General features: G+C 47.2%; 1 protein-coding gene across 1 annotated transcript in view; it reads right to left on the bottom strand.

The window, feature by feature from the left end:
- Positions 1–1349: 1349 nt before the first annotated feature.
- The window catches only part of SNRNP200 (small nuclear ribonucleoprotein U5 subunit 200), a 55110-nt gene continuing 44951 nt past the window's right edge, over positions 1350–11508 (bottom strand). Inside the window, exons 32-45 of the mRNA XM_053401493.1 lie at positions 11313–11504; positions 10881–11059; positions 9332–9483; positions 7780–7888; positions 6816–6924; positions 6398–6587; positions 5998–6162; positions 5742–5863; positions 4515–4658; positions 4148–4324; positions 3881–4041; positions 3473–3554; positions 3221–3313; positions 1350–1808 (exon numbers count right to left, since the gene is read on the bottom strand). Of these exons, the coding sequence (XP_053257468.1) occupies positions 1665–1808; positions 3221–3313; positions 3473–3554; positions 3881–4041; positions 4148–4324; positions 4515–4658; positions 5742–5863; positions 5998–6162; positions 6398–6587; positions 6816–6924; positions 7780–7888; positions 9332–9483; positions 10881–11059; positions 11313–11504 (2019 nt within the window). The 3' untranslated portion in view covers positions 1350–1664. The remainder of the gene's footprint in view (positions 1809–3220; positions 3314–3472; positions 3555–3880; positions 4042–4147; positions 4325–4514; positions 4659–5741; positions 5864–5997; positions 6163–6397; positions 6588–6815; positions 6925–7779; positions 7889–9331; positions 9484–10880; positions 11060–11312; positions 11505–11508) is intronic.

The raw sequence follows: 11508 nt of genomic DNA, 5'->3' as shown, positions 1-11508 counted from the left end.
ATCCAAGAGAGAAAACTGCTGTTCAGCTATCAGAAATTAGTTGGCAATTTGCCCGGCTGATTCCAAAAATGAAAATGCCAACATAGCTCAGCACAGATGGGTTGAGTTGTCCTTGTCAGTTCATTTCCCCCCTCATTATAAAATGTGTGGGAGTTTCCTCATGGGAAAGGTATCTTTGTCTCATCCGTGTCAAATACTTCAACATGTGAGGCAGGGATAGGTTGTTTCACAAAGAATTCTGCATGAATTGCAATCTCAGAAGGCAGGGGGAGTCAAGGAGCCCTGGTCGAAATGATTTCCAAACTTCCTCTATATGGTACTGTCTTTTGGGTTCTTGTAAGCACTTCAAGATGGGGGTGCTCATAGCTCTCCCCATTTTATCCACAAAGCAACCTTGTGATGTTGGTTAAGCTGAGACACAGTGACTAAAGCCCATGTCACCTAGTGACCTTCATGACCAAGGTGGTCTTTGAATTCTGCTCTGTCCAAGACTCTCTAATAGCCACTACATCATGCTGACTCTCCCTGGACACATTTGTTAAGGCTGATGAAAGTTGGGTTCCATCACTATCTGGAAGGCTGGAACAAGGTAACACAAAGGAATTGTTTCCAAAGAGATATTTGTGTTATCGTCTGTTGCAGCACAAAACAAATTGGAAAGTCAACTAATTGCAGAGACAAGTATATTAGTTTTGCATGAAGAAGCACATGTATTGATTCTGCCAGCAAGGTAATATTAGATACCTACACTAGAGGGCAGAGACATAGCCACAGATGGCTGTGCTGCTGTTTCATATTCCCCAATTAGGATAACGATCTTGCTCATACTAGGGCATCTTAATTAGCTTCCTGCACCCAAGATAGGATCCTAATTACAAGCCAGAAAAGCAAGTGTCAAAGACATACTTCAAACCGGGGCTAGGACAATGGGACAGCCCAAAAGACTGTGTATGGAAAAGGTAAAAATACATGCAGAGAAAGTCTAGGACTGGGTAGTCAACCCTTTTATACCTACCGCCCACTAATGCATCTTTCTTGATGATAAAATTTCCTTACCACCCACCAGTGCTCGATGGAAGCAGGATTCAGCTTGTGCCGTAGAACACCCTACCGTAAGGTTACCAAATGTCCCCATTTCCCAGAGACAGTCCCCAGATTTACAAACCAGTCCCCATACAAAATCCAGTGAAGTTGGAAAATTTCCCCGGATTCATTGAAAAAAAATTTGTAACCTTACCCTACCACCCACCTAGAATCCTGAAACGCCCACTAGTGGGTGGTAGGAAACAGGTTGACAACTCCTGGTCTAGGAATTAGTTCCCCTTCCCACAAGAAAAGTAGCAAGGAGGTTGTTCCTAAATATCTTTATTTGGGAAAACAAGTAGGAACACAGCAGAACCAACGGAGTCCACTCACATAAAAATACTGTGCACAAAACTTTTTGAGTTGCTCAGTTAAAAAAACAAAACAAAACAGGAAGGGCAGAGGTAATTTCTCGAATGCCAGTTGAAAGTGAACAGAAACAGTTAAGTACGGAGTAACCTAACTCTCCAGCCAGCAGGAAGCAGAAGTTCACAAACGTCTCTAGAAGCAGATACTGTGGACATCCCATTCCATGGAGGCTCAGAACTGCACTCATACAAGACAGAAGGTGGAGGCCCAGCTCAATCCGTATCGCTGTCACTCTCCGCCTCCTTCACATCCACACTGAACTTGTACTCCTGGTCGCAGCCCATGTAGGCATCACTCATGAAATAGAGGGTGTAGTTGTGAGTCCCAGTGGCTGGTGCCACAAAGTCCAGTTTCACCTAAAAGGAGACAGAGCATGAACTGGGGTGTGAAGGGTTTGCTCCACACGGAAGGGATGGGGTGAGAAGCAAGCTCAGAGGAATGGGGCTCCATGCACACCCTGTGCTGAGAGCTGGGCAGGAAGGAACTGGAGAGGTCGCCCTCTGATATGAGGGTATAGACATTGAGATGACCTGCCTAGCAGAGCAAATGGGAGAAACAACCCATTCCAGGATTCCCACCTCCTTGCAGGGGGCCCTTTGCAGACCACTCTTCATTTTGAAGCTTCAGATTTTCTGTCAATCAGTGACAGTTATGATAAGCAGGACTGTGGGAATTCTGCAATTTAACAGAATGAAGGAAACACAAGGAAATTGGCACTGGGCGTAAGCTGCTGCTTCTAGCAAGTCTTGCCTCCCTCTCACTCTTATTGCATGGGGTGGCACTTGTGGCCCTCCAAATGTTGCTGAACTACCTCCCACCAGCCCATGGGAGTTGCAATTCAGCAACAGGTGTCCCCACCCCTGCCTTACTGCAAAGCCATGTTTTAAAGTGTGTGTACAAGGCCTGCTAGAATCCCAGAAGCTGCAGGAGATGGGTTTTCAGCCCAATCCAGGATCAGCAAACCCCAATTTGCACATGCTACATAGATCACATAATGCACTTGGATTTCCTGGGGCCAGGAGGAGTCCAGACCCTTGAGCATAAGCACAATTTTATTTTCAGTAATCCCAAACTTATCTTGTATTCTAAAAAAAATGTTGAGGCCAGTAATACCAGGACATGGTCAATAAAGCCAACAAAAATCAGACTGCTGCAAGGTGTGTCAAGCTGTCCATTTGGGAGGAGTACGAGTTAGCTAAAGATCCCACCTCCAACATCCCACACACTACCCATCCTCCTCCACCACCCCCACATGAATTCTACATGTACTATTCCTGTGATCCAAAATACGGGTTTATGGGGTGGGGGTTTAGAGGTTGAATCTTAGTCAAAGCTCTCCCCTGACATGGTTGCAAGAGTAGAGCAGGCCTCTCTGGGGCTGGGGGAGCTAGCTTTACTGTGCTGCCCACTATGTCCCTTCCTGCTGCTTCCGCAGGTTTTCTGAGCTGCTCAATTTTTCTGTTTGCAGCTAAGAGGCAGAAAAGAATCTCAATTGTTTTAAATGAGTGATTGCCTGGATCCCTGTTACGCTGCAGCCTGTGGGAGGCCAAAGAAACCACACCCTTATGGTCTCCCTCACTGGATGCCTTTAACCTCCCCGTTTGCTTGATAATTCTGTCCCATTGGCCAAAAAGCAGGTGGTCCTTGACCTACAATGTTGAGGATGCCCTGGCCTAACACAAGGCTCACGACAGCAGCAATTATGCCTCCCCATAAGGCACTTCTAGAGGTGGAATGAGATCATCATGGTTGTTCCCAGTTCACTCACCTTAGCCTTCTGCTGCAGCGTCAGTCTCTTGATGGAGATAAGGCTGTTGGATTTGGAGTCTCCAATCACCACCCACCAGCCTTCCTCGCGTTTCTGCAGATGAGAGGGGGAAAGTGAGGAAGACGACTTGTGACATCCTCCCTGCCCCTCTGCATCACAACCCTGTAGGTTTCAGCCCCATCCTACCCTTTGCCTCCCACAAGTGGGCCCAGCTGGACGGCATCAGCACAGGCTGGGCAGGACTCAACATACCTGTGGGAAGAGGGGCGCAATCACTGGTCCAGTGACTTCTTCCTCTCGCTCCAGCTGCACCAGTACCACCACTGGCCCTCCGCTGAAGAAACAAAGCAGGTTAGACACACACACCTGGAACAATGTGCTAAGGGGGAGCATGCAAAGGTTGCTAACTGGCCTGCAAGCGGCAACGTGCACAGAAGCCCATTTGGCAGCAAATCACATGGCAAAATCATGGTCTACAGTGAAAAATCAACCACAGCAGCTTTCGTTTTGAAAACGGAGGAAGGCTTTGTTATTTTGAAGGAAACCCTCTGAAAGGGCACAAAAAATGAAGAATAATCCCCCCCCCCACGCTAAGTAACAAGAACTGCTTGGTCAAATTTACATCTTCTGGCTTTAATTTTCATTGCTATGCTCCATTACCTGCGAATACCATCCTTTTCCACCACTTCATAGGAAAGCTCAATGTTAGGGTAGCGATTACAGAAGCGGGCCACATCAGCAATTTGGGTATCAGAGAGCTGCAGCAGGGCGTTGCGGTCTTCGTCCTCCATTTCCATGATGTCGAATACACTCTCCACTCCCTGCAAAAGGGCAGACATGGGATAAGCCAGCCGGGGTGGCCAAGAAAGGAGCAGGTTCCTGGTGGTGGAACAACCTCCCCACCTCCCTGCCTGAGTCCGCTCTCACCTTCTCCGTGCAGCGCTTGATGTGCTCAGAGGTGAAGTGGGGCAGCTGCTTCAGGTAGGAGTCCTTTGACCACATGGCCTGGGTGACCATCTGGGCCAGCTCCATGGCAGCCAGAGCAGGACTCAGCCAGCCGTTGCTGGACAGAACATCCACGCAAGCTTGGATCAGACGAATTGCCTGGGAGAAAAGACAGAACAAAGGAGCTTAGCATCCCAGACATCGGCAGAAAAGGGGGAACAATGCCCTCAGCTAGCCAAGCTTCAAATATGAGACCAAATGGGAATTGGCAGCATCTGTTGTGAACTCGCCCTGAAGCAGCAGCCAGCTCTGGGTGCCCCCCAGCCGTGTTTTTGCTCTCCCCCAATACCTTGCTGAGAATCTCCTCTGTGTCAGACTGGAGCTCTGCGCTCAGCTGCATACGTGACAGATGAGCCTGAAGCAGAAGGTTCGTTTTGACATGGGGGTCGTTGAATTTGGGGTTATTCAGCTTGTGAGGCACTTTCTGGGCAAGCTGAGGAAAGGAGAGAAGCAACATTCAGCACACAGTAATGTTCTCGGACTATCTCTTAGCACCAAATGCAATCACACACACAATTTGCGGGAGCAAGACAGATCGGAACACAAAGATCAGCACCCATCACCCAGACAGGGCGAGGGCTTGAGATGCAGCATAAAAGACAGGCGACATTGCCATGCGGAGGACAAGTCTACGGCTGGCAAAGATGTAGCCAGCAGGATGTAGAGGCCCTGCTAGCCACATTGGCCCACAGATCTACCATTTAGTGGTATAGGGATATATTTATTATTCAGTTTTAAAAGGTAATCACAGACTTCAGAATTTGAAACTACAGAAGTCAAAATTCTCTGCGAACAAAACAGAGGACAAAATGTACGCAATGCATACATACTGGGGAACATAGATGCACATGTACAGCCCAGTAGGTTAACTGCATTTGGTTCTATAAACTTAGCTCTCAGCCACTGGAAATTTTACCACTTTTACATGCAAAATATATGTTTCCCAACAAGTAGCAACTTCTATTTTGGTTTTAAGTTGTGTTTTTTTTAAAAAGCAGATCACATGTTTTAAAAATATTTGCAACGCACATAAAGCAGAAAGAATTTTTCACAAATGAACCAACTCCACACAAAAATCTCTGTTCAGACAAGAACAATTTCCCAGTTCTTTAAAACCATGTTTGCCTATCTTAAATACACACACACACACACACACACACACACACAACCTTTCCTAAACAACTCAATCTTCACCAACTTCCCACAAGAAAGGCCTTAGGAGGGAACTCCTAGTTATAGAGCCCTGCTCTGTATCCTCATGGATTTATCTCAGGCAGGTGGACGCTAGAGCAGGATCAGGACCACTTGCCCTGCATCTAGCATCTAAATACTACTAACTTGGGTTAAATTATTGCTTCCAAATATATATATATATATATTAATGTTTTGCTAAACCAGAATTTGAGAAGGACTGGGGTCCTCTGCTCTTGGAGGGAAGCCAATGGGCTGTATAAAATTTCCCAAGTCAACCAGCCACCTCACCCCCCGTGCCCATCAAACTGAAGTGCTGACTCACCTGGCGCAGGAGGTTGTCCTCATGGTGCCGGATGGGAATGTTCTCATACTCAGCAGCATTGGAAATGATTTCAATCAGCCCTCGCACTTTAGTCTTGGCATTCAGGGACATGCTGAAGAGCTCTAGAGGTGGCGGTGGGTTTTTAATGAAAGAAAAGGTAGCATCAGGTATGAGGCTGCAGCCTCAGACAACAAGCAACACACAGCATGCCATGCACAGGTGCCATGATGTCCGTAACTCCCAGCACGCCCCTTACCAATGGTGGTGTAGTTGATGTAGTAATAAGCTGCAATCATGCCCAGGTTCAAAGGCGCCACATCCATCTCATCCTCAATGCTGATACACTTGGACTGCTCAAGGTCACTAAGCGTCTGCTCCACCAACTCTGACAGGTGGTCACTGAGATGCCTGTGCGAAACTCCTGAACAAAGAGACAAAGGAAGACAGATGCTGCACATCCACAGGGGCTGGAAACATAGGAGCTTGAAATAATCTTTGTGTTTTATTACTTCAGAACCAGTACGACTTTGAGGAAGGACAGTGTGAAAACATAAGAAATAATCCTTCTCCATTCCCCTCCCTCTTGTCCAAGTGTGTGGCAGGACAGAGGCACAAAGCAACAAAAACGGGGAGGAGTTGGGATTCGGCTTTCCCACCTTGCAGGTTGTAGTAGTTGGGATTCTGAGTCATCCTGCGATACAAGAAGGTCCAGGTGAGATAGTCGACAGCATCCTGCTTGTTCTCAATGGTCTTTGTGACGATCTCAGCATTGAAGTGATCATGCATGCAGTGGTCTAAATGAGACTCCACTGGCAGGGGCTCGTATAGGAACTTCTTGAAGAAATCCTTTGAGTGGGAGAACCAAAGTGGCATTTTTAGTGTGTCAAACAATTTACGAGTTTCATAAAGATCTCCACTCTGAACAAAGGAATACTCAAATCCAGACCGGAAGAGAAACTGTGCCTCAAGCAAACCTCATCCAGGGAACATATGGAAGAAATGTGATCCTAAATTTCTTCAGGCCCCCAGCCCTAAAGAACATGCAAGTCCACTCATTCCCTGTGTTTTGCTCACCTTCTTGGATCCCTGGCACATAATGACACAGCGCCCCTCATCGTCCTGCAGTGGGCGGTTTGCATGGCCCACCATCTGCAACACATCATAGATGGGGTAATCCACATACCTGGCACACAGGAAAGTAATTAACTATGTTAATAGAAGCAGAAGGCAAAAGATTTAGAATTCTGTAGAGGGGGAAACTTCTGCAATATGCATGTGATGACAAATTCCAGATTCAGTCTGACTGGCTGAAAGTTAAAAGGCCAGACTTACTCTAGTTAGTTCATTTTCTGCAAGGGATGGAGGAGATCCAATGGGTTGCTTCTCCTGCTCATCCATGGATCTCCCTCCACCATTGCACCAAATAATCACATTTCCTTGTGAAGCAACCAGGGCAGGAGCTTGGAAAACTGAAGAGGCAAAAAATGCACAGGAATCTTCACCGAGGGCTGAGGGTTCTACTTAAAGAATGAAAGGCCCACTTCAATTCCTTCTGGCCTCTTATGAGGGTACCAGTACCTGGCCACGTATTTTCAGTTGCCCAAATCACAAGAACCAGCAACGTGTGTTGTTGATATGAATGTTTCAATCTGCAGGGGAATTAATACTTGGACTCTGGGTCAGATATTATATTCTGTAAACCATAGCCAAATTGCAGCTATAGATAAAGGTAATGCATGAAAGACATGAAAACCCATTTTTTCACATCAGTGTCACTCTAGGAGTAAGAAATACACATCTGGTTGACCAGCTTCTAGATTATCCCAATTGTGCCTGAGCAGCCAGGCTGAAACAAGGCCTATCTTAACAACAAAATCAAAACCAGCCCCAAATGAGATGCTCTCCTCTAGTGTCTGGGGTGAGCCTCACTTTCCCTTTCACCACCCTGGGCTTCTTTTCCCATTCCTCACTCCATAGCCCAACAGTCCTCACCTTTCCCGTGGACCCAGAACCCAGCAACCCAACTCCCTTCACTCACGCATGGATCTTGCCATTGTAGTACTGCGTGTCCATGATGATCACCAGGTGAGAAGCTACATTCATTCCCCAGCAGAGGCTCCGCGAGGCCACCACCACCTGAATGGCACCTAACAGCAAAACAGAAGAGCAGAACTAGATGAGAACCAATTCACAGCCCAGCTGACTGTGGGGGAACACACATAGAAGCAGCGCGGAACAATCAGCAGTTTGCAAAGTATGATTCAGACACCTAAGCCCTTTCATGACATTATCCGGTGTAGAAATGAACATACACAGTTGAAGGGGGTGGAGCCTGCCACCACAATGCCACCCCCTAACATTTCTACTATATCAGATTACATCTGAAAAAATCTAGATTTCCAGTTTCCTACAGGTCACCAAGAAACCTAATCATACACTGAGAATATTATTTAACAAAAGAGATTGTGTGCATAAAGGAAGATATGCAGGTTGCTTGATCTGCATCATAGGATGGCCAATTACTGAATTCTCAGGGGTGGCGAACTTGATTTTGCACACAAACTGAGTAGTTGATCACCTTATTATTATTATTTATTGAATTTATATACCGCCCTATACCCAGAGGTCTCAAGGCAGTTCACAATGTTGGTGGAAGAAATACTTAGGAAGAAAAACTTCTCAAATACAGAACACATGAGCTCAGGAAACACATACATAAGCATGAGAGGTGTAACATAAAATGCTCAGTATCTCCATTACTTTAAAGTATTTTCTTTCCTTATGCATGAAACTTTTCAACAGTGAGGCAGGTGGCAAACCAGCAGAATCCCCAAACTGTCCTGATCCCCCAGTGCCACGAACACACCGCCCTGACTGGACAGAGAGCCTGGAGATAGAGAATCTCTATAGACCACAGCAACTCCCCCTCCCTGACCCTTGAGTATGGCCTGATGCTGCACTGAGTACCCAGGTGGGCACAGCTGGGTCAGACCAACTCCACCCTGTTCACGCACCCAGGTTTCAGTGATCAATGCTAGATCAGCCTCCTCATCCATAATCAGATAATGGATGAGGGAGATTTTATTCTGGGTCAACCTGGCATACAACAGCAGCAGTTGCAGACCTGAGGGTTGGCTGATATGACAACCACAATTCCCCAGGTTGGAGGAGGGGCTGGCACACGGTATAGTCACTAATTGCCTGAGCCGCGTGCCCCTTACCTGGCCTGCCCCTCCTCCCATACCATACCTCCCCCTCCCCAGAACCACTGTAATTGGGGCTCCTCCTGCTCTCCTCCCAGGCACATCCAACAAAATGCCCTTACAACTCAGTTAAAAACAGTTAAAACACTAAAAAAAAATATGAAAAACAATTTAAAAGAAGTATCTTAAATAAATAAAAATCAACAACCGGGAGCCTGATCTGACCTTTAATCTTGTACATAGCCATCCCTGAATTACATCTTAGTTACTACCTTGTGGGTTTTTGGAATTTCCCCCCTGAAAAGAGACATTTCTTTATGGTGCCTTATAATCCCTCATTTTCTAAATTGACCCATAAATCTGCAGTCTGCTTCCACCCCACTTTACCTGAGCCAAAAAGCTGCTCCACAACTCTTCGCTCCATGGAGGTCAGTCCCTCATGCAGGTATCCCACCCCGTTCACCAGGGTCTCCTTCAAGGTGTTGTCATTCAGCTTGTCCAAGTAGGGAGCCACATCCTTCTCAGTGCAGTGCAGGAACCTGGCAAGGAGCAACAAGCCAGACCGAAGTCAGGACAGCCAGCAGACCAAGACAAACTTCCTCATTCAGTCAACAGCCTCCATCCTCTCACCCAAGAGACTGGAGAAGGGTTAGCCCCTCCTGTCCCCAGAACCTTAAAAGCGGACGGGAACCATCAACTGTCAGCGACAGAGTTTCTCATCAACACTTCTCATTTCCCTCAACAGCTTTTGTAAAGCAATAATTCTGCCGCAGCAGATTTAATTTCTGGACAGAAAAGTAGCAACTTGAGAAACTCTCATCTCTGCAAAATCCAGTCTACTTCCAACATCCCTTGCCCATGTTTGGCCCTCACAAACTTCATTACTTCCATATCTTCTGCCCCAGACTGAGCTAGATATCCTTCACCCCAGATCCTCCAGCACGTAGAGGATGTAAGCACATACACACTCAGCCAAATACAAGTTAAATAAGTGGGCCCATCACACCCATTCCTTCAGATTATTCATATCATTTCTTTGTATAAGAACAAGCACAAAGGAGGTTTCCCAGCCCACTCACAGGTCCTTATCGTATCAGTGGAAACAGTTGTTCCTGGCGAGTGTTAACCGCTTTCAATTTTAACCTGAGGATTGTCATTTGTCCAGTTTTAATTTTAACTGTTATTTATTTGAATTAATTTTGGGGTGCATTTTAATCAATTGATTGCTTATTTTTATGCATATTGTATTATTTATATGATGTTAGCTGCTCTGAGCCCGGCTCTAGCCGGGGTACAAATAAAATGTTATTATTTATTTTTTAATTATTATTATTAGCCAAAGTCACTGAAAGATTGCAGAAGGAAGGCCTTCCAAAGAGCAGGTCCCTCCCTATTCTTGAACAGCTACATCCAGTGTAGCTCCAGTGTCCTTTTATAGCTTCTTGCCCCTTCTCAATTACTGATAAAGGTAAAGGTAAAGGTACCCCTGCCCGTACGGGCCAGTCGTGTCCGACTCTAGGGTTGCGTACTTATCTCGCTCTAGAGGCTGTGAGCCGGCGCCGGCCGAAGACACTTCCGGGTCACGTGGCCAGCGTGACGAAGCTGCAGCTGGTGAGCCAGCACCAGCGCAGCACACGGAAACGCCGTTTACCTTCCCGCTATAAAGCGGTCCCTATTTATCTACTTGCACTTAAGAGTGCTTTCGAACTGCTAGGTGGGCAGGAGCTGGGACCGAACGACGGGAGCTCACCCCGCCGCAGGGATTCGAACCGCCGACCATACGTTGGCAAGTCCTAGGCACTGAGGTTTTACCCACAGCGCCACCCGCTGATAGGGGTACAATAAAAAGGAATCACACACAGGCTGCAAAATTCAGCGTCTCCTCTTGTATCATTAAGTTATCTGGAGCACAGATTACATGATGTCCTGCCCATACCTTTGTCTCTGGACATCTGATGCGCAGGTGGTGAGGATGTCAATGGCTGTGAGGCGCGTCTGCTTGCGAGATGGAACAAACACGATCACTGGCTTCTTTGGAGAGTGCTTCATGATAGCATGATAGACTGGCTTGGCCATGGACAACAGGCGGGTCTGGGTGTGGCTGATGTTGAAGCCCTTAGGAGCAGCGAAAGAGAAGAGAGAGGGTGATAATGATGCCAAACCTCAGTGCTTGGAAGAGGCTAATGGAAGGGTCCCAGGTTCGATCCCTGGGGTCTCCAGGCAGGGCTGGGACGAAGGCCTGCCTGAAACCTTCAAGAGCTGCTTCCTGCCAGTACTGACTGTCCCAAGCCGAATGGCCCTTTGAGCTAGATGAACGCCAGCTTTCTATCTTCCTAGAGTTCCCCAGAGGTGGGGGGTAGGAACTTACTTGGATGTGTAGCTCCAGGGGCACAGGGCGCACGTTGGGGTGGAAGTTGAAGGTGGCCGTGGCACTGCAGCCCAGCCAGTGGGCCACATCCTTGGCGTTGGACAGTGATGAGCTCAAGGCCACAATGCGGATGGGCCGCTCAATCTGGGAGGAGATGTAGCGCATCCGGGAACAGATCACCTCCAAGACCGGCTGC

The sequence above is a fragment of the Podarcis raffonei genome, chromosome 8 (assembly GCF_027172205.1).
Source record: "Podarcis raffonei isolate rPodRaf1 chromosome 8, rPodRaf1.pri, whole genome shotgun sequence".
Classification (NCBI taxonomy): domain Eukaryota; kingdom Metazoa; phylum Chordata; class Lepidosauria; order Squamata; family Lacertidae; genus Podarcis; species Podarcis raffonei.
This window is presented reverse-complemented; position numbering and strand designations above follow the sequence as displayed.